The 27,396-nt window shown below is 40.1% G+C and overlaps 1 protein-coding gene across 1 annotated transcript in view; it reads left to right on the top strand.

The window, feature by feature from the left end:
• The first annotated feature begins 582 nt into the window (after positions 1–582).
• The window catches only part of RNF175 (ring finger protein 175), a 48,851-nt gene continuing 22,037 nt past the window's right edge, over positions 583–27,396 (top strand). The window contains exons 1-4 of the mRNA XM_057726960.1: positions 583–843; positions 1,845–1,882; positions 4,610–4,751; positions 25,034–25,188. Of these exons, the coding sequence (XP_057582943.1) occupies positions 583–843; positions 1,845–1,882; positions 4,610–4,751; positions 25,034–25,188 (596 nt within the window). The remainder of the gene's footprint in view (positions 844–1,844; positions 1,883–4,609; positions 4,752–25,033; positions 25,189–27,396) is intronic.

Raw genomic sequence — 27,396 nt, 5'->3', positions numbered from 1 at the left:
AGTATAGCCATTATCTTGTAATAACTTTTAATGGAATATAATCTGTAAAATACTGGATCACCATGCTGTACCCCTGAAACTAATATAATATGGTAAATCAACTATACTTCAATTAATGAAAAAAAAAAGACTTGGAATCTGGTAGATAGTTACACATTTATGCCTAGGGCTATATTACTTGTAAAAGTCAAAGGGAATTTATCTTCTCAGCTTAACTAAAAACCCAGTTCCCTGTTTTAAGCTTATTTGAACAAAAAGTACTGTGAACCCAAAGATCCTGAACAGCAAAAAGAGAAGGACTCAGAGAGTCTTTGGTTACAACTTTTACTGAGATCATTGGCCCTTGGATGAAGCACCTTCTCACAAAACTCTCATCTAGAGTCTACTTTATACTCACAATATTCCAGTGAAACAGACAAGAGCAGCTTTTATGTCAATCTCTAGTCTCTAAGAAGGAAATGGAGAAAAACACAGGTGAGGGATGTGCCCTGGGTCACCCAAGGCCCCAGTCAGCTTGGTGTTTGGTGCTGGGTGGTGCTGGGTGGCTGCCTGGCCCATCCAATGTGTTCTCTCCCAAAGCAGATGTCAGCCGAATGGGCCTTAGCAGACAAAGGAGGGCACTCGGGTACTGCTGTTCCCTGTGGGCCCAAGGGCTGTGACCTCCATTTGGATATCGGGGACCACATGGTGAGATCTCCAGAGGCCAGAGAGCCCTGGAGCCGCTGCCAGCATCCCTGCTGTCCTACCCACTTCCTCTCCCAGCATCATCCAGCCAGCCCTCGTGTTTGCAGATACTGCCCAAGCCTCTGCCGAGCTGTGTCACCTGGAGCCTTCATCTCTCTTGTAAGGGAACCCCTCAGCCTCTGACCAAGGCATGGGTGTTTTGTGGAATCTGTTGCCCTCAAGTCAGAGAAAGCCTAGCCTAGCCATCCTAGAACTATGGATGTCATTGTTTCTTCCTATGTGTCAGATTTCTTTCTGCCATTTGAAGAAAACAAAGGGAAAAGACTCGTTCATGTCAGATTTATGTAATAAATGCCTTATTTGCCTTCTCTTCTTTGCCATCATTGGGGATTTTTAGCTCTTGATGCTACTGGACTAGAGATTAAGCTGTCTGTGCTCTCCATGAAAGTTATACAATGGTGTCTTTCCAAAGATTGGCCTTAAATGCTTCAAATGACCCAATGTAGTGGATTAGCAGTGACCAAGGGACAGCAGCACATGGGAACACTCTGTAGGTCAGCCTAGAGCACTGCCTGAGGGTGGTCTCTGTGCTCTTCCACTCAGTGTGCAAAGGCAAGGCCAGATTACCCCCCTTCCCGGGGGTCAGGGTTTAAACGAAGTTAAATTAACAGGAGGATACCAAAATGCTGCAAACATACAGCTGGTCAGCTCCGACTCTAAAACCTTGAACTTGGAGATGATAGTTGCTCGTTGGCATCATTTAAGACATCGGCAAAACAGATGTTTTTTAGAGCTTCTCCAATTCACAGATCATATACCAGAAGCCAGGGTGACACTGCCTATTGGGAGACCGCTCCCTACAACCTTGACTCATTTGCCAAACAAAACCACAGGAATGAGGCCTCATCTGGTTCTCTGACCTTAGAGAGCAGGATCAAGTATTTATTAATAGTGACCTGATTACTGTTTTTTTTAGGGTGTGTATGTGTATGTGTGTTTTACTTCCGTAAGCAAATATTTTATTAGAGCTTCCATACTAAATTATTCCAGTACTAAGAAACATCACTGTTTTTCATGGTTTGGGTCTCCTATGTCATGCTGTCAAATGCAAGCTAAAAGAAGAAGAAAATTTTGAGAAGGGCTCTTTTTATGTTTTTCAGATCTCTCACACAAAGCTTTCTGTGGATGACGAGTGGAAGTAAGTGATTAGTATTTTTTTATAGCTGGTATACTAAAACTTAGATTTCTTAACAGTATGAGAAATTAAATGAAGCTATCATTTTATTTATAAATTTCCCGAGATAGAAGGTGGGTTAGCGTGGCCATGTGTGCGCAATGATTGTATAGACCCAAACCGCAGGGATTTCATCTGTTTTCTACCATGGGCTCCATGCAGTCCCACAAATGTGTGTCTCCCTCAATATATGTCCTTATATGTCCCTGTCCTTTTAGGCAGAAGACACATCTGGCTTTCTTTATAGTCCGTTACCCCTATGTTATGGTACCTACTGCGGGGCCATTGGCCCCTATGGGCACCAAATAAAATGAAAATGAAAATGAAATGTTCCTCCTTTTTTGCATTCTGCTCATGCATGATGGATGTATTCCTAATCAAAATAGAAAACATCTATTACATTTGTACACTATTTTACACTTTCCAAAGTACTTCCACATAGCTTAACCACTTGAGATGCATTTTCACTGTATATTCACAAAATAGATTAATGTCATAAAGTGTATTTTGTTTGATATCTATGCAAGTCCTATTGTAGACTGATGATAAATTCACTCTTCTAGCTACATGGCCTAAGTTGAAGTCCAATCATTACACAGAATATTAAATAGTAATTTTGGATTTGGGGCTGTAAAAACTACAAGTGCTTGTACCCTTTTATTTATTTATTTTTTTCCTTTCCCATTTCTTTAGAATAATGAATATAATTTTTTAAAGAGTTTATAGAAATCATCCTCGGCTCCTTAGCTCAGCTTCCAACCTAGAGACCAATAGCCACGTAATTTTATTCAGGATGCTTACGTGATACGGACTTCAGCTTCCTCATTTGATAAATGAAGGGGTCTCTGTACATCTGTGCTACCTCCCGGCACTAACATTCTCAGATTCCATCTCAGAGAAGTTGAACTCAAGCAGGAATATGTACCAGGCTCTGTGGGATCATTTCTGCACATTCTCCAGCAGGGGGCACCCCTGGGATTTGGATGCGGCCCTTAATGAGGCAGCTCTGTAGAAATGCCAGTAAAAGGAAATATCCAACCCAGGCACCCAACAAGTGCCTTTAGAAGGTCACAGAATGTTACCCTGGAGTGCTTTCTGATCAGTGCTCTAACTGAATGCATATCATGACCAGGCATAAGTGAAATCTAAGAGATTTTGTGACTGATGGTGCCCCACTTGGGGTGAAAGATAATGCAAACCAATATTTATGAAGTTATTTATTGATTGTCAAGATTTGTACTTTTCCCCCATTTCCCTAATCTTGATCCCGGACCACTCTCTCCTCTAGACCAGTGGATCCTAATCTTGGCTGCACCTTAAAATCACACGGGCAACTTAAAAAATTACTGATGCCTAGATCCCATCCTGGAAATCTCTATCAGTGTGCTCAGGCTGCTATAGCAAGGCACCAGAGACTGGGTGTTGTAACAACAGAAATCTATTTTCTCATAGAGCTGGAGGCTGGAAGTCCAAGATCCAGGAGTCGGCAGGCTTTGGTTTCTTCTGACGCCTCTCTCCTTGGCTTGCAGGCGGCCACCTTCTCCCTGTGTCTTCACATGGTCTTCCCTGTCCTCATCTCCTCTTCTTATAAGGACACCAGTCATATTTAGGATAAGGACACATCCTAATGACCTCATTCATCTTAATTACCTCTTTAAAGACCCTTTCTCCAAACACAGTCACATTCTGAGGTCGTGGGCTTCAACATATAACACCCAGGATGGATCACGTCATTGACTTGGAGTCCACCTTGGGCACTGTGATTTTTAAAAACTCCCCAGTGATTTCCAACTCACAGACCAGATCAAGAACCTCTGCTCTCAACTCTCTTGGAGGCCACTTCTGCTGTAGGAAGTTAAACCAGGTGACATACTATTTTAGTGGTTTTCCCTACCATCATATAAAATTGAGTCCAATTAAACACTGAAGCATTTAGCCATCCTCTGAATGTTTGTGCCTAAGATAATCCTTAGGCCTCGTCTTTCTCCTCATAATGAAAATGATTTATACAACCCAGGAGTTTTCCATAGCCCTGCAGATGATATTCTCTCCGTAGGCACCATCTGCAGGATACCCTTTTACCTGAGAATATTAGAAATTACTTGAAATTACCAGTATTTGACTGGGCTGTTTTGTTTTTTTTGTTTTTCAAAAATGGCAATTTCATATGATTCAGCCTAGTAGTAATTATTGTTCCTTACATAGGTCCAAATAAAATAACATATGTGCTTTACAGTTTTAGAACAATCCTGCAAGGTACAGAGGGATCATTATTTCAGATTTGCAAATGAGGAAACTGAGGCTCAGGGAAAATAAGTGACTTTCCCAAAGCAATGATGTGGCAGATCAAGGGCTGGAACCCAAGTCTTCCCAGTGCCCATCAGTGAGCTTTCAGCCCCATCACTTTCCTTGAAAGGACAAGGCTGAGGCCAAAAGCACATGGAAAAGCTAAGGGCTGAGAGGAATTGGTTTTGCTGACAAATTCAGACTCCTCCTCCCAGCTGTCCTTTCCCCAAGCCTGGGGGAAAGGGAAGAACCAAGAAGAACTTAGGAAAACTTTGTAATCAAAGCTTCAAAAACCCTACCTTTGAAATTCCCAATTGCTTCTTATGAGTCCCATCTATTTTTCTTGTTTAGCTAAATGTGCAAGAGTTGAGGGCTTTTCCAGCTGACCTCCTTTGCCGGTTCCAGCCTGCAGCAGGGGAGGATGTACAGGATGCACTGGGACCATGAGTCCATGCACGTGGAGATGATCTTGATCTTCCTCTGCGCCCTGGTCATCGCCCAGATAGTGCTGGTGCAGTGGAGACAGAGGCATGGCCGCTCCTACAACGTGAGTCCTCCCAGGGGCTGCTGGAAGCCAGCTCCTCTTCCCACCACATCCCTCCTTTGTTACCATTTTGAAGGAAATGGTTTGGTTTAAGTCAGCAGCTCTCAACCCCGTGGAGTTTTGCCCCAGGGAGACGTTTGGCAACATCTGGAAACATTTGTGATTGTCGCGCCTTAGCGGGAGGGGAGCGGGGATGGGAGCTGCTACTGGAATGCAGTGGGTAGAGGCCAGGGATGCCACTGAACGTGCAGAGGACAGCTCCTCGTGACAAAAACATCAATAGTGCCAAGGTTGAGAAACCCTGGTTTAAGTAGACCAATTTTCCTCTGGGGCATGAACAACTTCTGCCAATGGCCCAGGACAGGAGGATTAGGAATGGCAGAAACAAAAGGCTGAGGCTGTCTAACTTTGCTTCATTAGCAATAAACTGTCTTGGTGTTGATGGTTTCCATATTCAGGGAAGCACGGTAAGGCAGACACTGCGCTGACCTTGGCCACACAGAGCAGGATCCGGTGGTCACAGACCAATCCCACCCAAGCACACCCACTGGAACCTTCCCATCTCATGGCCTCAGAGTCCTACCCTGGGCTTGTCAGACCTGAGACCAGGCTACTGCAATGTGGAGAGCAGTGGTGCCTACATCTCAGGGCACATTAGAATCACCTGGAGGGCTCCTTACATCAGATTCCCAGGTCCCACCCCCCAGGGTTTTTGATTCCGTGGGGCCAAATAATTTGCACATCGAACAAGTTCCCAGATGGTATTGATGTTACTGGTCCTGGGACTGCACTCTGAGAACCAGCGGTTTAGACCTGAGTATGGCCTAAGTGGAGAAACGTTGCAGAGGAGAAAAGTCCTCAGTAAACGCTCTCCATGGTTCTGGGTTTTGTACTGGTCATTGTATAAGAAGACTTGCCTGTGACATATGAAGGGCTGGCTTAGACCAGTATTTTATTTTCTTTTTACCCATGATAAAAATTATTTCCTACATAGCATGGGACCTAAAGGAATTCTTTTGAGTTCCCTGTAATGTGTAATTTAGCTAATTTTGAACGTTTTATTTAGGAAGGAGAATCTTAGGGGGTTTTTTTGCTTGTTTGTTTTTTAAGCAAATGCATCCATGTGCTGTCGTGTCACCACTGTTCATTGTCAGTTAAAATGAACACCCTCTATATTCCACTTGGACAGATTTTCTTCAGTGAAGGAGAATAAAATCAAACCTCATTAGCTATTCTCTCATAGCGAAGAAAAGCCCCTTAACCATGTGGTTTCCTTACCTTCAAAATGGAAATACCTAACATAGAAAGTCTAGCGCTCTTAAGAAGAAACATGGATTCTTAAGGAAAGGGTTCATAGCTCTGTTCCATCCTTCCTTTATAGCTGATAATTTTCTCTGGGTTAGATTTTTTTTTAAGTTCAGTTCCCATGATGTCACAGGTGTGGATTTTACATAGAAAGAAATCGCCTTTGAAAGGAAAGACCACACGAGCCCACGGACTTGCACTGTGTCCCACTACTCCTCCGCCATTTTATCTGATGATTTTTGAGGTACTTAGGACAAAAAGAATCTGTCCTTGTCTTGTATTTGATGAAGTTGCTGTTATGTCAACTCTTTGAAGATGTCACTGCATCCATCAATGTGGGGCTCACACACGGGCTATACCACAGATACGCCTGCCCATGGGTCAGAGGCCCCTTGAAGGACTTGTTGCCACTGGAGGTTCTGACCGTTGATGGCTCAGGCTGCACCTGTTGGTTAGCTGGAGTGGTCTGCCCAAGTTGCTTCCTGTTGCTCACGGCACCAGCTGTACTGCCCAGAACGCCTCTCCAGGAACGTTGCCTTTGACTGTGCTCCACCCCCACCCAAACTAGGCTCCCTTAATCACCCCACTTCTCAGTGAGGTTGCAGTTTCTGTGTCCTATCACACAGCTGTGCTGTTTTACGGCTGCTCAGACAGGTTCTGTGGTCCTGAGGATGCCTTGAGGTAACCAGGTGACTGTGATCATGGCGTGAACCAGTCTGGCACTTTGACAAAGCCAGGAGCCTTAAAGATGCCCCCAGTGGTCAAGGACAGATCTGGGTCTCATGGTGGTCCTGTTGGAACTGTTCTGGGTTACCTCGTAGATACAGCTGGCCTCTAGAATATGTTCTACTTCTATACCATCAGTCCATCTATTACTGCATTGCCCCAAAGGAATACGTGGAGTAGCCCCTTCTCCCATGTGTCTCTGATGTCAATCTTTGGCTTAAGGTGAGATCCAGCATGTGAGACTGACCTTTCCCACACTGTGGCCTTGACTTTTCCCCATGCTGTGCATCCCTTCTTGGAGAGTGACTGCCAGAGCCATCATCAGAACTCAGCCATTTCAGGAACTCTTGGTGATATCTGCAAACATTGAGGCTGGAAATGGTTCCCAGAGCACGAGTAGCTGATTTCAGCACAGGTTTCTAGCTTTTTTATTGCAGTCTGCATGAACTGAATCCAAAAACCTGGACCTAACTCACTACTTAGTTTAAATCTTTGGGATGGTATTTGATGGGCATGTTTCCACAAAAGCTGACCTAAATAGCTTTATCATCCAAAACTAACCTAACTTCTAACTTGTTTCTCTTGGCACTTAAGACTATGTAGGACCTACCAGAGCTAGAGTTTTGAACATGTTTATAAGGTTCATGAACTTCTTTGCTCTTTTCTATAAGGGACCATATAGTGAAGTTTATTTCCATGATTTGATACTGTAACCTCACCAATATATTAGTAATATATTATTATATATAGCATATTAATTATAATTACTATAATAGTTACTCCATAATAATTGTTATTATAATTATATTACTACAATAATATATTTATATATGAAATACTATATATAAATTTATATTTAACTATTACACATTATTATAGTTGTGATAATTGCTTTTTGTACATTATCTAAGCTACCCTGGGAGGTAATAATTTTTTTATTCCCTTTGTGAAATATAGTTCAGAGAGATTAAATAACTTGGTCAAGGTCATATAACTAATTTGTTGCAGAGAGGAGACAAGAATCCAACCTCACTAGTTATTTTCTCTCTTATCAAGGATACGCTCCTTCAATATCTCTGAACCACGGTGTCCTTATCTGCAAAATGCAAACACTGCAGATAAGAGCCCATCTCCCAGACTTGTGATTCAGAAGTTTTCCCTGTGAGAATTTCTAGATACCCAGTGAGTGTTCAGTACCATTAGTTGACTCTGAATGCATTCGAAGGATATGACTTGTATATAACATTTGTGCAAATTTAATCATACACTGTGAAAACAGTTTACTGATAAAAGAATCCTTTTCTGAATGGTTTTGTAAGGCTAAAGTGAATACACTCTCCATTAATCTACATTCTCCATTAGGAGATTTTGATGTATTGTTTTTTCAAACATCATACATATTATCCTGCCCGGCCACACCGTCCCGCTCTGCCACCTGCTTTGTGTGGGAGTGTTCCTCGGGCTGGTGCTGTGAAATGTATTACCAGGAACTACGGACAGGCTGTGAAGAGAAGAGAGCTGGCTGAGGAGTTAGGCGACTCCAGCTGCTCATCTTACCACAGTGAGTCTCAGTTTTCTGATCTTTAAAATGATGGAATTTTTAAAACTAGGAAGGCCTTCTGTTTTCAGCTCTGATAAGTAAAAAGCTTGAAACTTATCACTCCCATATTACAAGAAAAAAATAATAAAGCTGAACAAATGGAATGTCAGTGACTTTTCCTGGACCTAACAGAGAACTGAGGTCACAGGGAAAGCCATCACTCCCAAACCTGGAAAAACAGATGAATGCAGGGAATCCTAACCAAGGTCTGCTTATTGGGAGGAGAAGCTGCCAGAGCCATGAACTGGGGGAAACACTTCATGCGTAACTTGGAAGAATTGCTGGGAGTAGAGTTTAGGCCAGTGTGAGAGTGAGAAACCCCTGGCGCCCAGACTTCAGGACGCCCCCACCCCATATTTTTGCAGGTTTTACCTCCAGGAATACCACTAGGTTTTCTCATGGTAAAAAAGCCAAGAAAAACTTTTGTGCCTCTGACAGGGTTAGGGGAAAAGTTAATCATTTTGAACTAGACCCAGGATGTTTGCCATGACAAAGACCTACACAGCAAGGGAACAGATTTTATCAGAGCCTTAGCCAATGCACAGAAAGGGAAATTACCTCTGGTCTTCCTGTCTCACCTAAGGGGAAACCAAAAGGTTCATAAACACTGTGAAGGTTCTACAATGGGGACACAGCCCACTAAAAGACCAAGACAATCACAGAATAACAGAACACTTCCACTCTCCCCCACCTTACCCTCATCTCATCTGGTGTCCAGTATAACAGTGGGTTACACCTGGAAGAGCTGCAAGCTACACAAGAAAGAATTTTTTAGGGAATCCAAAGACCAAAAGGGAGACACAAACACATATACTAATAGAAATTGAAGACTGTGACATAGCGAATATCAAACACAGCCCAACTCCTAGCCAAATGAGCACAAAATCTCACACTAAAGCTTCTTATTACCCAAATAAGAACCTCAATAAGAACTTCTCAACCAAAAATTGCAAGTCATGCTAAAAGGAGAAGAGTTCAAAACTAGTTCAGAAGGTAGTTCTTTGAGAAGATCAATAAATTGAATAAACCTCTAGCCAGCTAACCAAAAAGATAAGAGAGAGAAAACACAAATTACTAATATAAGAAAAGAAAAAAGGGTCATTATTACTGATCTTATGGACATAAAAAGAAAGTAAATTAATATTATGAACAACTCGATGCCCACAAGTTTAGATGAAATAGACTAATTCCTTGAAACACTCAAACTATACCAGAACTCACACAAGGAGAAATAAATAATCTGAATAAGCCTACATCTACTTTTAAAATTGAATCAATAATTAATAACCTTCCAAAACAAAAAACACCAGGTCCAGATGGTTTCACTGGTGAATTCTACCAAACATTTAAGGAAGAAATGATACCAATTCTCTACAATTGCTCCAGAAAGTAGAAGCAGCGGGAATACATCAGAACTCATTCTTTGAGGCCAACATTATCCTAATACTTAAACCAGATAAAGACATTATAAGAAAGAGAAACTCTAGACCAGTATCTCTCATGAACATAAATGTAAAAATCCTAAACAAATATTAGCAAATCAAATTAAACCATGCTTAAAAAGAATTATACACTATGACCAAGTGGAATTTGTTCCAGGTACGTAAGGCTAGTTCAACAATTAAAAATCAACTTATGGAGGGGGGAAGAAGATGGTGGCGAAGTACAGGGACGTGGAATGCATCCCTCTCCACAGATGCATTGGGAATGCACCAAAAGATGCACTAAATCCCACGGAGAACCAACTGAACACCAGCAGATGACCTCAGACACCAGAAAGGACTGCAAGGATCCCGACATAATCGGTAGGGAGGCATCTATGACGGCTCAAAGAGGGTGAAGCGGCTGAGCTGTGGCAGACGGGAGGGAGTGAGAAACATATGGAGGGTCTGCACCACAGCTCAGCTCTCCTGGACTGAGACGTCGATTCACAGCTGAACAGAGGGTCCGGGAGCGGGAGCGTGGGAACCGGAGAGCTGGTTCAGGGTGAGAAAAATTGTTGCCAGTAAGGTGACGGACCAAGAGGACAGGAGGGAAGACGTCCATGGCTAGGAGTGCCTGCCCCTGAGAGCTGCCCTGCCGTGATGGCAGCTGGATGCTGCAGGTTCACGGGTGGCGGGGAGGAGCCACAGGCATAGCCTCTCTCTCTCTTTTGGTGCCTGCAGCAGGCAGTGGAGGGACCCCTGTGGGCCACCTCAGGCACTCAGGGATAACAGGGGCCCTCAGGCCCTCAGGTGGGGCTAGCTTAAAACCCTTTGGAATGCTGGCAGCAGGGAGGCTGCCGAGAACAAAGAAGCCCAGAGAGAGGCCTAACTCTGAGACATTCTGTTTACACCTGAGCCACTGGAACCCCACTGCAACAGGCACCTCCAAGCCCAACTGAAATGACAGAGCTCCACTGCTCACTCGCTCCCAGGGGAAGGAGCCACTATTGTACCCTCTCCCTCCCCACACACTAACGCTTACAGACAAACAATAAAGGAAGCTCTGCTGGTCACAGAATAATATTAAAAAACGAAGCTGAGTAAAAGGACACACAGCTGAAAACTCGAAGGAAACAGAAACATTAGTATCAATTCTATTGAACTGGTCCATTTGGGGATCAGTTCCAGTTTTTTGTTTGTTTGTTTGTTTGTTTGTTTAATTACGGTCTTAGTCCTAAGGGATCTACAAGTTTTATAACATATTTTTTATTCTATTTTTTATTCTATTTTTAGTTTTAGCCTTTTTATATACTTCTATTTCTAGCTAAGTTTTTGGTAGTATGGACTATATATCTCTCCTACCTTCCTTTCATCTCTATCCTTTATACATTTCTGTTCCCTTCTTTTTATTTACATATTTCCAGGCACACTACAATCTTCTGTTCCCCTGTCTTCCATCCATTTTTAGTTTATTTTATCTTAACATATAAGCAACACTATCAATCTGCTCAGACTCCTTGCTGTATTCTCCAGATGACACAGTGCCTTGGTATTTAATATTAGGTTTTTGTCTTTATCTTAGTTCTTAGTGTGATTGTCTAATTTCATTCTGAGAATCTCCATTCTGTCTGGTGGTACTCTAGCTCTTTTTTATATTTGATCCTAGCTTTCAATATCTCCCTGGATTTGTGTTTCTAAGTGTAAGGTGTTATTTGTTTGTTTGTTTGTTTTTGCTTTTGTTTCTGTTTTGTTCTGTTTTGGTTTTCAATTTTGCTTTGGTTTCTCTTTGAATATCTGATAGCATACCGGAGTTCTTCTGTCAGGTCTTTCCAGAGCCTTATGTCCTAATGGATTCAGTAATTGTGTGTCTTATACATGTATGTGTTTCCTAGACTTAATATTTGTTTAACCCAACACTCGGACATTAGTCTGGGGCTTGGGCAGTCTTCTATAAATCCCTTTATCACCAGGACAAGCAACCCCAGAAGTTTGGACTACCATGAGGAAACAAAGAAACACCATGCAGGCAAAGGAGCAGGAAAAAAACCCACAAGACCAAATAAATGAGGAGGAAATAGGGAAAATGCCTGAAAAAGAATTCAGAGTAATGATAGTAAAAATGATACAAAGTCTCAATAACAAAATAGAGAAAGTACAAGAAACAGTTCATAAGAACTCAGAAGAACTAAAGAACAAACAAACAGCAATGGATAACAAAATAACTGAAATTAAAAATACTATAGATAGTATAACCAGCAGAATGACTGAGGCAAAAGGATGAATAAGTGAGTTGGAAGATAGAATGGGGGAAATAACTGCCACAGAGCAGGAAAAAGAAAAAAGAATAAAAAGAATGGAAGACAGTCTCAGAGACCTCAGTGATAACATTAAGTGTATCAACATTCTAATCATAGGCGTCCCAGAAGAAGAAGAAAAAAGGAAAGGGTCTGAGAAAATATTTGAAGAGGTTATAGTGGAAAACTTTCCCAACATGGGAAAGGAAATAATTAACCAAGTCCAAGAAGCACAGAGAGTCCCATACAGAATAAACCCAAGGAGAAATACACCAAGGCACATATTAATCAAACTAATGAAAATTAAATATGAAGAAAGAATATTAAAAGCAGCAAAAGAAAAGCAACAAATAACATATAAGGGAAAACCCATAAGGATAACAACTGATCTTTCTGCAGAAACTCTGCAGGCCAGAAGGGAATGGCAGGATATACTGAAAGTCCTGAAAGAGAGGAACCTACAGCCAAGAATACTCTACCCAGCAAGAATCTCATTCAGATTTGAGGGAGAAATCAAAAGCTTTCCAGACAAGCAAAAGTTAAGAGAATTCAGCACCACCAAACCAGCCTTACAACAAGTGCTAAAGGAACTTCTCTAAGTAGGAAACACAAGAAAAGGAAAAGGCCTACAAATACAAACCCAAAACAATTCAGAAAATGGTAATCGGAACACACGTGTCAATAATCACCTTAAATGTAAATAGATTAAATGCTCCAACCAAAAGACACAGACTGGCTGAATGGATACAAAAACAAGACCTTTCTATATGCTGCCTACAAGAAACCCACTTCAGACCAAGGGATACATATAGACTGAAAGTAAAGGGATGGAAAAAGATATTCCATGTAAATGGAAGTCAAAAGAAAGCAGGAGTAGCAATACTCATATCAGACAAATTAGACTTGAAAGTAAAGACTATTACAAGAGACAAGGAAGGACACTACATAATGATCAAGGGATCCATCCAAGAAGAACATATCACAATGGTAAATATCTATGCACCCAACATAGGAGCACCTCAAAACACAAGGCAAATGTTAACAGCCATAAAAGGAGAAATTGACAGTAACACAATAATAATGGGAGACTTGAACACCCCACTTACATCAATGGACAGATCATCCAAACAGAAAATAAAAAGACACACAAGCTTTAAATGACACATTAGACCATCTCGACTTAATTGATATTTATAGGACATTCCATCCAAAAACTACAGACTACACTTTCTTCTCACATGCACATGGAACATTTTCCAGGATAGATCACATCTTGGGTCACAAATCAAACCTCAGCAAATTCAAGAAAATTGAAATCATATCAAGCATCTTCTCAGACCACAATGCCATGAGACTAGATATCAATTACAGGAAAAAAAAAACTGCAAAAAATACAATTACATGGAGGCTAAACAATTCACTATTAAACAACCAAGAAATCATTAAAGAAATCAAAGAGGAAATCAAAAAATATCTAGAAACAAATGACAATGAAGACACAACAACCCAAACCCTATGGGACACAGCAAAAGCAGTTCTAAGAGGGAAGTTTATAGCAATACAGTCCTACCTTAAGAAACAAGAAAATTATCAAATAAACAACCTAACCTTACACCTAAAACAATTAGAAAAAGAAGAACAAAGAAACCCCAAAGGGAGCAGAAGGAAAGAAATCATAAAGATCAGAGCAGATATAAATGAAAAAGAAAGGAAGGAAGCAATAGCAAAAATTAATAAAACTAACAGCTGGTTCTTTGAGAAGATAAAATTGATAAACCATTAGCCAGACTCATCAAGAAAAAAAGGGAGAAGATGCAAATCAACAGAATTAGAAATGAAAAAGAAGTAACAACGGACACCACAGAAATACAAAAGATCATGAGAGACTACTACAAGCAACTATATGACAATAAATTGGATAACTTGGAAGAAATAGATACATTCTTAGAAAAATACAATCGTCCAAGACTGAACAAGGAAGAAATAGAAACTATGAACAGACCAATCACAAGTACAGAAATTGAGGCAGTGATTAAAAATCTCCCAACAAACAAAAGCCCAGGACCAGATGGATTCACAGGCAAATTCTATCAAATGCTTAGAGAAGAGCTAACACCTATCCTTCTCAAACTCTTCCAAATTATAGCAGAAGGAGGAACACTCCCAAACTCATTCTATGAGGCCACAATCACCCTGATACCGAAACCAGGCAAAGATGTCACAAAAAAAGAAAATTAAAGACCAATATCACTGATGAATATAGATGCAAAAATCCTCAACAAAATACTAGCTAACAGAATCCAACAGCACATTAAAAAAATCATACCCCATGATCAAGTGGGGTTTATCCCTGGGATGCAAGGATTCTTCAATATATGCAAATCAATCAACATGATACATCATATCAACAAATTGAAGGATAAAAACCATATGATCATCTCAATAGATGCAGAAAAAGCTTTTGACAAAATTCAACATCCATTTATGATAAAAACTCTCCAGAAAATGGGCATAGAAGGAAACTACCTCAACATAATAAAAGCCATATATGAGAAACCAAAAGCCAACATTGTTCTAAATGGGGAAAAACTGAAAGAATTCCCTCTAAGAACAGGAACAAGACAAGGGTGTCCACTCTCACCATTATTATTCAACATAGTTTTGGAAGTTTTAGCCACAGCAATCAGAGAAGAAAAAGAAATAAAAGGAATCAAAATTGGAAAAGAAGTAAAATTGTCACTCTTTGCAGATGGCATGATATTATACATAGAAAACCCTAAAGATTCTACCAGAAAACTGCTAGCACTCATTGATGAATCTAGTAAAGTAGCAGGATACAAAACTAATGCACAGAAATCTCTTGCATTCCTATACACTAACAACGAATAAAGCAGAAAGAGAAATTAAGGAAACTCTCACATTTACCATTGCAACCAAAAGAATAAAATACCTAGGAATAAACCTACCTAAGGAGGCAAAAGATCTGTATGCAGAAAACTTTAAGACACTGATGAAAGAAATCAAAGATGATACAAACAGATGGAGGGACATACCATGTTCATGGAGTGGAAGAATCAACATCGTGAAAATGACTGTACTACCCAAAGCAATTTACAGATTCAATGCAATCCTGATCAAATTACCAATGGCATTTTTCACAGAACTAGAGCAAGAAATCTTACGATTTGTATGGAAATGCAAAAGACCCTGAATAGCCAAAGCAATCTTGAGAAGGAAAAATGGAGTTGGTGGAATCAGGTTTCCTGACTTCAAACTATACTACAAGGCCATAGTGATCAAGACAGTATGGTACTGGCACAAAAATAGAAAGGAAGATCAATGGAACAGAATAGAGAACTCAGAGGTAAACCCAAGCACATATGGGCACCTTATCTTTGACAAAGAAGGCAAGAACATACAATGGAAAAAAGACAGCCTCTTCAATAAGTGGTGCTGGGAAAATTGGACATCTACGTGTAAAAGAATGACATTAGAACACTTCCTAACACCATACACAAATATAAACTCAAAATGCATTAAGGACCTACATGTAAGGCCAGACACTATAAAACTCCTAGAGGAAAACATAGGCAGAACACTCTATGACATACATCAAAGCAAGATCCTTTTTGACCCACCTCCTAGAATCATGGAAATAAAATCAAGAATAAACAAATGGAACCTCATGAAACTTAAAAGCTTTTGCACAGCAAAAGAAACGATAAACAAGACAAGACGGCAACCCTCAGAATGGGAAAGAATAGTTGCCAACGAAACAACAGACAAAGGATTAACCTCCAAAATATACAAACAGCTCATGCAGCTTAATACCAAAAAAGCAAATAACCCAATCCACAAATGGGCGGAAGACCTAAATAGACATTTCTCCATAAAAGACATACAGATGGCCAATAAACACATGAAAAGATACTCAATATGACTAATCATCAGAAAAATGCAAGTCAAAGCCACAATGAGGTATCACCTCACACCAATCAGAATGGCCATCATCACAAAATCTGGAAACAACAAATGTTGGAGAGGGTGTGGAGAAAAGGGAACTCTCCTGCACTGTTGGTGGGAATGTAAGTTGGTACAGCCACTATGGAAAACAGTTTGGAGGGTCCTTAAAAAACTACAAATAGAACCACCATATGATCCAGTAATCCCACTACTGGGCATATACCCAGAGAAAACCATAATCCCAAAAGAAACATGTACCATAATGTTTATTGCAGCACTCTTTACAATAGCCAGGACATGGAAGCAACCTAAATGCCCATCAACAAATGAATGGATCAAGAAGATATGGCATATATATACAATGGAATATTATTCAGCTATAAAAAGGGATGAGATGGAGCTATATGTAATGAGGTGGATAGAACTACAATCTGTCATACAGAGTGAAGTAAGTCGGAAAGAGAAAGACAAATATTGTATGCTAACTCATATATATGGAATCTAAAAATGGTACTGATGAAGTTAGTGACAAGACAAGAATAAGGATGCAGATGCAGAGAATGGACTGGAGATCTCGAGGTTTGGGGATGCAGGGGGTGAAGGGGAAGCTGAGACGGAGTGAGAAAGTAGCATAGACATATATATGCTACCAACTGTAAAATAGATAGCCAATGGGAAGTTGCTGTATAACAAAGGGAGTTCAGCTCAATGATGGATGATGCCTTGGAGGACTGGGACGGGGAGGGTGGGGGAGAGTCGAGGGAGGGAGGGGATATGGGAATATGTGTATAAATACAGATGATTGACCTTGGTGTACCTCGAAAACTGGTACAAGAGTGTAAAGCAATTATATTCCAATAAAAAAAAATAGCCTTTCAAAGGACAAAAAAAAAATCAACTTATGTTATCAACCACATCAAGAGGGTAAAGAAAAAAGCTTACATGATTATATTATTTTATAGATGTAGAAAAAGCATCTGACAAGGTCCAACACCCATTCATATAAAAACTCTCAGCAAACTAGAAATAGAGGGGAACTTCCTCAACTTGATAAGAATATCTACAAAAAAACATACCCTAACATTATACTTAATGGTGAGAAACTGGATGCCTTCCCCTTAAGATAAGGAAGAAAGCAAGAATGTCTCCTCTCATCACCCCAATTCAACATTGTACTGGAAGTCCTAGCTAGTGCAATAAGATAAAAAAAAAAAAAAAAGAAGTAAAAGGTATACAGATTGGGAAGAAAGAAATAAAATCATCTTGTAGATGACATGATTTTCTATATGGAAAACTACCAAAAAATCAACAAAAATCTCCTGAAACTAATAAGTGATTCTAGCAAGGTTGCAGGATATAAGGTCACTATACAAAAGTCAATTACTTTCTTATATACTAGTAATGAATAATTTGATTATGAAATTAAAATATAGTACCATTTGCAATAGCACCCAAAGAAGGAAAGACTTAGGTATAAATCTAACAAAATATGCACAAAAGCTATATGCAAAAACTGAGAGGATCTCAAATAAATGGAAAGATAATCAATGATCATGGATTGGAAAGTTCAATATTGTCAAGATATCAATTCTTTCCAACTTGATCTATAGGTTCTACAATCCCAATCAAAATCCCAGCAAGCTATTTTGTGAACATCAACAAACCGATTCTACAATTTATATGGAAAGGCAAATGACCTAGAATAGGCAGCACAACAGTGAAAAACAATGTTGGAGGACTGACACTACCCAACTTCAAGATTTACTGTAAAGCTGTAGTAATGAATACAGTGTGGTATTGGTGAAAGAATAGACACATAGATCAATGGAACAGAATAGAGAGCCCATAAGTAGACCCCCACAAATATAGTCAACTGATCCATGACAAAGGCACAAAGGCAATTCAATGGAGCAAGGATATCTTTTCAACAAATGGTACTGAAACAGTTGGCCATACATATGCAAAAATAATAATAATCTAGACAATCTAGACATGGAACTTACATATTTCACAAAAAATGAACTCAAAATGGATCATGGACCTAAAATATCTAGATGAATTTGGGTTTGGTGATGAGTTTTTAGATACACCACCAAAAGCATGATCCAGGAAAGAAAATAATGATGTCGGATTTTATTTAAAGTAAAAAATGCTCTGTGACAGATACTGTTAAGACAATGATAAGAAAAGCTACAAACTGGGAGGAAGTAATTATAAAATACACACTTAATAAAGGACTCCAGAATAACTTAAAGCTCAATCATGAGAAATCAACTCAGTTAAATGTCAAAATATCTAAAAAGACAGCTCATCAAGGCAGATATACAGATGGCAAATAAGCATATGAAAAGAGGCTCATCGTCACTTGTCGTTAGGGAATTGCAACTTAAAGCAATGAGTTACCAATACATGCTTATTAAAACGGTTAAAATCAAAAATCTAATAATACCAAATGCTAATGAGGATGTGGAGCAGCAGGAACTCTTGCTGGGTGGGAATGCAAAATGGTAAAACCATTTTGGAAGCCACCTGGGCAGTCTCCCAAAAACCTAAATGTAGCCTCATGATTCAGTGATTACTACTAGGTATTTATCCAGTTGAACTGAAAACCTACAATCACACAAAAACCTGCATGAAAATATTTATAGCACCTTTATTCATAATCACCCCAAGATGTCCTTTAAAATATGAGCAAACTGTGGTACCTCCATACAATAGGATATTAGTCATCAGTAAAAAGATATGGGCTATCAGGTCATGAAAAGACATGGAGGAACAAGCCAATAGGAAAAGGCTACATACTGTATGATTCCAATACATGACATTCTGGAAAATGCAAAACCAAAGAGAGCAAAACGATCAGTGGTTGCCAGTGCCTCAGGGAAGAAAAGGATTAGGATAAGCAAATGAAATGGGAATTTTAAGGCAGTAACATTGATCTGTATGATACTGTAATTTCAGATACAAGATAGTATGTGTTTGTCAAATCTTTTTGAACTGTACAGCACAAAAAAAGCAGACGTTAAGGTATGCAAATTTTAAAAAAATCATTTAAGAGGTTGGGGACTCCCAGGGAGAGATGCAGATGGTGACGAGAAAATCTAAGTGCATTACAAGTGTATGAAACAACCTCATTGAAGGGAATTAGGGGGAAAGGTGCTGTTCTGAGTATCTTTGGAAATAAGAGGAGACGGTAAGATGAATGCAATAGGAGCTGCATGTGATCACTAGTTGATAAGGTTGATTCCCATGGGGTACAGATTAACCATTCTGATACACCTGTATATGTGTACTGGGATGGAACAATTCAATAAATGGCGGGAGTGGGAGTTTACAGATAAAAAAGGGAGGAAGTTAAAAAAAGTAGAAAGTGCACACACTGTGTGTGAATAGCCTTGTACACTGAAGGTATTATTATTATTTATACATAATATTTATGCCCTGAAGGTATTATGCATAAAGTATTATTACTTTCACATTATTTCATGCATAATTTGGACTGTGTACTTCAGAGACGGGAGACTAAAAAGCTCAGAACATTTTCAGATACAGTTTTTAACAAATTTGTCTGTCTTCTGAAATGCTCATTTAATTTGCCTAGACTGATTCTGTGGTATGGTCTGTAGGAGCTGTACAGCAGAGCAGCTTATCATAAATACCTAAAGCAAAGGAAACAGGTTATTAAGAAAATAAAGTTGAGGGCTTCCTAGGTGGCGCAGTGGTTAAGAATCCGCCTGCCATTGCAGGGGACATGGGTTTGATCCCTGATCCAGGAAGATCCCACATGCCACAGAGCAACTAAGCCCGTGCACCACAACTATTGAGCCTGCGCTTTAGAGCCCGTGAGCCACAACTATTGAGCGCATGTGCTGCAACTACTGAAGCCCATGTGCCTAAAGCCCGTGCTCCACAGCAAGAGAAGCCACAGCAATGAGGAGCCCACACACCACAACGAAGAGTAGCCCCCACTCACCGCAACTAGAGAAAGCCCGTGCACAGCAAAAAAGACCCAACACAGCCAATAAAATAAATAAATAAAAATAAAAACAAATAAATAAATAATAATTTTTAAAAACATATGCTTCCAATTTAAAAAAAAAAAGAAAGAAAATAAAGTTGAGAAATATAACGTAAACTGCTCCTAGGTGATGCCAAAAAGTGTGGGTAGAAAGCAGAAAATTTTTTATATTTTGTTTGAGATACTACGAAATACCTGAATGTTTCCAAATATACAGTCTCATTTTTAGCACAACATAGACTGAGCATCTGGATATTTGACTTTTTCTCTTTCCAGCCACTACTGTTGATATGGTATAGACATAGGCAAAGGCTCAAAGGTAAATGATTTCCAAATGCTTTTAACAGCATTTAATTAAAAATAAAATTTCATTCAACAACATCCTTGCCACCTTCTTTCATGTATCCTGTTTTTTGTATCTGCAGGAAATAGGGGAGCGTGTACCAAAAAAGAATCTTTCTACTGCTCTTCAAATCAATAGAAGGCCGGATAACTAAATGCACAGAATTTCGGGTTCAGACTGTTAACTTGCTTCAATACACAGGCAAATAATTTGCCACAGATTGAAAATTTGCTCTATTTAAATCAAACGTTGTGTCTATTAATAGCTGTGAAACACTAGAATATATTATTGTACCAATAAAGCATTATCTATTCTAGTGTTTTTTGGTTGGTTTTTTTTTTTTTTTGGCTGTGTTGGGTCTTTGTTGCTGCCCATGGGCTCCCTCTAGTTGTGGAGAACAGGGCTACTCTTCGTTGCAGTGTGTTGGGCTTCTCAGTGTGGTGGCTTCTCTTGTTGCAGAGCACAGGCTCTAGGCGCACAGGCTTCAGTAGTTGTGGCTCGCAGCTCTAGAGCGTAGGCTCAGTAGCTGTGACACACGAGCTTAGTTGCTCCGCGGCATGTAGGATCTTCCTGGACCAGGGATCAAACCCATGTCCCCTGCATTGGCAGGTGGATTCTTAACCACTGCACCACCAGGGAAGTCCCATTCAAATCTTTTTAAAATGAGGCAAGACACAAATATATACATAATTGCTTGCATACGTACATACATACACACATATACGCCACTGCAGAATCTCCTTTAAGAATTTAAATAGCAAAATCAACAGTCAGTTGATTTGAAGATAGAAATATGGACCACGTGAATTTCTAAGAGCCTTTCATATGCCAGGATTCCATACTTTTACTTGTTCAATTTGTCCACACTTTCCTTCATTGACTTTGAACTGATAGCAGCAGCATTTCCTAGAACCAGTTAATCTCGTGATAATTTTCTGCTTACCTCTGAGCATCCCTTTGCTGTGCTTCCAGCCCCACCCATACAAATGCACACAGACACACGCACAAATGGTTGCAGACAGTTTGGGATTTGCAGTGCAAAGGGAATGGGCATCACATAACTTTCTTTCTCTTTCCTTCTTTTTTTCTTTCTTTCTTTCCTATTGTGTGACCCTTGCATCATTCTGTACAATTAGACGGATGAAAAGATACCTTTGTTTTGACTTCACTAGCAGTTCTTTTCAGACTCATTCCGCATGTGGCTACAGGAACAGACATGGTACCTTTCGGCAGCATCTTATTCATCAGGAATTTCCTCCCGCCACGATGCGCGAGTGGGGAGGACAGGGTGATGTGACCCAGCTGCTCAGGCCGCCCTTCGCCAGGAATGCAGATGTGCTTTACCCGCACGTGCCCAGATGGTGACCCCTTTGGCATTATTAATGTGTCCCAGCTGCCAGGCTTCCTGCTTTGCATGCATGTGCCTCAATTTCACATATTCCATGTGTTTATTTATCAGGCACAACATTCCTCCACTTCATATGTGGCAGTTACTATTAAAAATGAGAAGTTCTAACTGCTCTGGAAATTGATAAAGAATCTTTTAAATTGCTTTGAAATGTGGCCCTCGTTTCAAAATGAGTTCTCATACGATTATTGAATCCATAATGCAAATTTCTGACCTTTCCCCTTGCATGTTGAGAAAACATGGCATGGGGTATCCACTTTAAAGATAGTTTAAAAATTAAATATTTGCATACACAATACATTATAATGATTTTTTGCTTTCCCTTTATTTCTGATCTCCAAGGCCTATTTTTTAAAAGTAACACGTCTATACATTTGAACATAGTTATTTACTGTTAATTAAATCCAGGCATCAAGTAAGAGAAATTTGGCATTGTCTAGAAATGGCTTATACTTATAGATCTACAGGGAAAGAACTAGTTTTATAAAAATATAGTCCAATCATCACTTCAAACTGTAGTAGAATGTAGCTCCACTGATTAGAGGAAATGGATTAGTCTTATAAATTTTGGCTTATAATCTAACATATAAAATATAGCAGCATGGTAGTTTCACTAAATTAAAATGAACTGAATCTTAACTTTTTATTTTCAAAAAAAATCAGTGTTTTATGGGGTAAATGTAAAAGTGAATCAAATTCTTAAAACAAAAAGATGAAAAATGCAAATGTCAGATGATCAGACTTTGAAAGGTGGAGTTTAGGACTTCCTTGGTGGTGCAGTGGTTAAGAATCCTCCTGCCAATGCAGGGGACACAGTTTCAATCCCTGGTCCAGGAAGATTCCACATGCTGCAAAGCAACTAAGCCCGTGCGCCACAACTACTTAGCCTGCACTCTAAAGTAAAGCCCACTAGCCACAACTACTGAGCCCGTGAGCCACAACTACTGAAGCCTGCACACCTGGAGCCCGTGCTCTGCAGCAAGAAAAGCCACCGCAATGAGAAGCCCGCACACCACAACAAAGAGTAGCCCCTTCTCTCCACAACTAGAGAAAGCCTGTGCACAGCAACAAACACCCAACATAGCCAAAAAAAAAAAAATTTTTAATAACTAAAAAATTAAAAAAAAAAGAAAGGTGGAGTTTATGTCCATTTCCTTCTTTAATATCAAAAGAAATAAACTAAAAAAAAAAAAAAAGCCAGAATCTATCATTTGTCATAGCTAACATTCTCCACAATCAGCCGTGGGAAATCAATGGTCTAAACATTGAGGAGATTTTTTGAGAGGCTACACACTTATCATCAATAGTAGAGTCAAAGTTGCTAACACTGAGTGTTAAAGGAGATACATCTTGAGCCCTGGTTACCTAGCATGTCGTTTCTGGCCCTCACGAAAACTATTCTACTTCCTTAAGTAAAGCCTGTTTTTCCTGCTTATCTATATACATATTTATCTCAAACTCAGAAAGAAAAATGCAAACGCACTCGTTAGCTTTGACCATCCCCACAAAGTAGGATGGAAAATTATAGCAATGATTTGACCTATTCAGACAGAAGGAAAGAGTATTTACTCTTCCCTGAAAGTACTGCCTGAAACTTAACAACAAACAAAAAAAATACGTTATAAGATATTTTTTCCTGAACTCTACAAAGAGCTACTTCAGATTTGTTCTGTGTGTATTTTTGTTCAAATGTATATATATAATAATTGTAGTGTTCTCTGAAAGAAGATTTTCAGCAACTCTAAGAAGACTTCAGATCCAGGCCATTTATGAGGATGAAGAAATAAAAAGAATAAAAAGCCTGGAAAATGTCTTCTTATTTGACATGGGAAGAAGAACGGCTTGTGTCCTCGCCATTTTCATTTACATCTTGAAGTTCTATCAAATAATTCTGATTATTGACCTTGAGAGGATTATAAAGTTCTTATCAAAGGACCCAAAAATATACTCACAAACTCTTTTTTTTCTAAGCCACCTCTTTTTATTACAAAGATGAAGAAAGTGAACAAACAAATAACATCAGTCTTTTTTATACTCAGATGACAAACATGTGCCATACGTGCTCTGACAACTCTTTCCACATCACTGGCAGACATAACTAATTGATCATGATACTCTTTACTGCTAAACCAAGACCCAGGCTCAGAATCTTCCTCAACAGAGTATTGCCAGGTGCCCCTACCAATTAAAGTCTACACCTGAGACAAAACCTCTTGGCCAGCCCCCTCGTAAGTTGGTACTGAGCAAGTATAGGTGGTTAGTCTGAACGTGATAAAACATAAAAGACCAAAGGTTATTGCTATTATGCCTTTTACAAGGAGATGCATAGCTGGCATTAGGCCTGATCTATAGAGTAGGAATGTTACTATGGTAACCATATCAAGTCATTGACCCACAGCCCATCAGCACAGTCTGTCCTGCTTCCTGCCATGTGGGATTGAGGCCAGCCAACTTAAAGGACCCTCTGAAGGCTACTCAGACTCAGGTCAGTGGTACAGGCCACAAAGGGGTTCTACACAGAAGGACAGGAAAGAGTCTGAGCCACATATGGGGCTGCCTGGGAAGGGCACCAAGAACTGAAGAGAAAAGACAAGGAGCAAATGGGGGGTTGCAGATCCAATCATCAGGGACAAGGTAACCCCACAGTCGGGGATGCAAGGGTTAACCCTGCAGAGCGCACTGGGACAGCAGGCAGGACAGTTCCAGAGGCTGCTGCTCTGACACCACTTCTTCCTTTGCCATCAACATGCATTTGCATATGCATCCATAGTAACAACAGCTCCCTGTAACCCAGTATGGTTTCCAGAGCACTTTCCCACCTGTGATCTCATTTGTTCCCCACCTCAGTCAGCACAAGGAAGCAGGCATTGTGGTCCCCAGTTTTACAACTAAAGTGCAGCTTGTTTGTCCAAAGTGACATAGCTGTTGCACCCTAAGTTTGCTTTCATCTGAAATATCCGGAGAAGGAGATGATCGAAGATGGATATTTTGGATTATTTCCCATCCGAATGTTCAAATAACTGTGCCCTGCGTAGCTGTGCATGTACGGAGCAGGTTGCAGGTGGGTGGTGAACAAGGTGCCTGTTCCAGACAGGATGGTGAAGGTGGCTTCCCATCCCCCCAGAGTAGCTTCTGAATCGTGCAATAGTAGATGGGCCACATGCCCCACAGTCATTGAAGGAGGCTTTCTGTTCTCTCTGACAGCTGGTGACCCTGTTGCAGATGTGGGTCGTCCCTTTGTATTTCACGATAAAACTTTACTGGTGGCGATTTTTGTCTATGTGGAGAATGTTCTCAGTTATTACCAGCTACATCCTCTTCAGAGCTACCCGAAAACCCCTCGCGGGGAGAACACCACAGTATGTATTCTGTTCATTCCTTCCCTACCACACCCTTTATTTTAACCATTAGAAAGTATATTTAATTTCCATTTTCCTGATGGGGAGGAGGGTGTTACACCTCTTTGACCCTTTGTAGCAAAACTGTTTGGAGATGTGCTCTACTGCTCAGTGTTCACGTTCATATTTAATGAGGATTCAGATACACCTGTAAATTTATTATTTTAGACATTAGCTGGTGAAGGTCAGGAGAAAGAGAAGTGAAACTATTGTTTAAATTTTCTAGAGCACTATTTGCATGTTGATTTTTAGCTCAACATTTTATTGGGTCCCATGCTAAGTCACATCACACACATTTTATCATAGAGCAAGAGCTAGAAATTTGTACTTCTAACAACTATGTATGTATTTTATGTCTGATAAATCATAAGCAATGGACAAGCTATTACTCTCATAACAAAGGAGGCTTTAAAATTCCAATGCTCACTTTAATTACCACCGCCAATCTCTTGAAATGTATATAATTCCATCAGATCATTCACAAATCTTTCCAAAGAGCTTACAGTCTCATAATGTGTCCACAAGTTTGTCCTTGCTCTCTGTGTTTTGTAGACAAGATCTGAATCCAATCTAGGTAAAACTGCTGAGATAAAGAGAGAGTGTGCTTCTGCAGAATATTTTCATGATTATTTAGCCATTGAGGTATTCATTTATAGTCCTCTGGAAAAGTGGGAGAGACAAATAACTTTTTCTTCTACTTTGGAGGAGGAAAATACATTCAGTGAGAGAAACCAGATAAATAAATGGGATAATAAAGACTGAATTTCAAATAAATGAATTCCAGTTCATGAGTATTTTAATTTAATCCCACTTAGGGAAGTGCTTTAAGGTGGTATCAGGAGACCTTCTAAACTGGCCAGTTTGGAGGTTTACACAGCCTCTGCAGGGCCTGGTTTACCCATCAGTAAATGGACATATTGGTACCCTTTCTCCTTCTTACAAAATGTTATAGTTGTTTAAGACTTGTGAAAGTGATCTAAGTTTTGGATGAATTGAAATGTACTTGTTTTCATCCCCTGAATATAATCCACATTCTGTTTCAATGAGAGTGCTTCACTTTTCTACCGTATAATGAATTACCCGAGCTAAATGCTGTATTTCTGTGTACATGAAGAGGAACTTCAATACCAAAAATACCCAAATGTGGCCTCATGACACTTCACAGCTCCTATATCTCAGATGGCTAGGGCCCGTGCCCTGGGCAGCTCACGCTCACCGTGCTCCCACTCCAGCTTCTTCAGGCTGCTCAGCTCCAAGCTCTGGCACAGTCCAAGAGCCAAGATGCTCCACTAACATCTTAAGGGACAACCATGGGAGAGGCTCATTAAGGCCCCATTTCCTCCAGAAAAGCAGTCTGAATAAAGAGGCTCCGGTTTGTGAGAGGTAGTACGCCTGAAGGATCTTTATGGACTGTTGCTTACTCATCATATTAGAGGTGAGTCTCATCTTAGCTGTGTTCCATTTAGACATGGAGGATTTCATGACAAGAGAGGAAAGCTGGTTGGAGCAAACTGACATGGTGCCGAAGGCAAATCCAAGAGGAGTCTCCAGTACCAACACACGTTAAAAACTGGCTGTTCTTCTCCCAGAGTATACCAAAGCCCCTCTGTGGAAGAGAGAACAGAGAAAGGGAAGTGGGTATCCTCTCTACTACAGTTGGGTTGTGTCAAGCAATATTCAGGCTCAAAAACAGGCCACAGGCCAGCCACAAAGAGCTGGGCTCGATCACATCAACTCCAACCCAAGGCCAAGCTTCCCTTTGTGGAGGCTGCTCTGACACCAGCACAATTTCTAATCTGACATATCTGCTTCCAATGTAATCTGAGTAGCAAGGATGTTCTTAGCTTTACAAACGCATACTGCCAATAAGCAGGAAGATTTGGGTGTGGGGAGGAAGGGGTACATTTGGAAAATATAACACAACCATAACAATGATATGACATATTGAGCATTTAATGTGTCAGGTCTTTTAAATATTACTATGTTTTCTCACATCATCTTCAGGACTGCTTTAGGAGATGGTGCAACCCGCCTCACTTCATAAATGAGGCAATCACAGGAAGAAATGCTAAGTAGGGTTGCCAAGGTCCCACAGGTAGTAAGCCAGGGAGCCCAGAATCAAGCCACAGACTATTGGAATGCAAAGCCTCTGCCCCAAGAGCATGTTGT

The sequence above is a fragment of the Hippopotamus amphibius genome, chromosome 3, assembly GCF_030028045.1.
Source record: "Hippopotamus amphibius kiboko isolate mHipAmp2 chromosome 3, mHipAmp2.hap2, whole genome shotgun sequence".
Lineage (NCBI taxonomy): Eukaryota > Metazoa > Chordata > Mammalia > Artiodactyla > Hippopotamidae > Hippopotamus > Hippopotamus amphibius.
The sequence above is the reverse complement of the archived record's forward strand: the minus strand, read 5'-3'. Positions and strand labels throughout refer to the sequence as shown.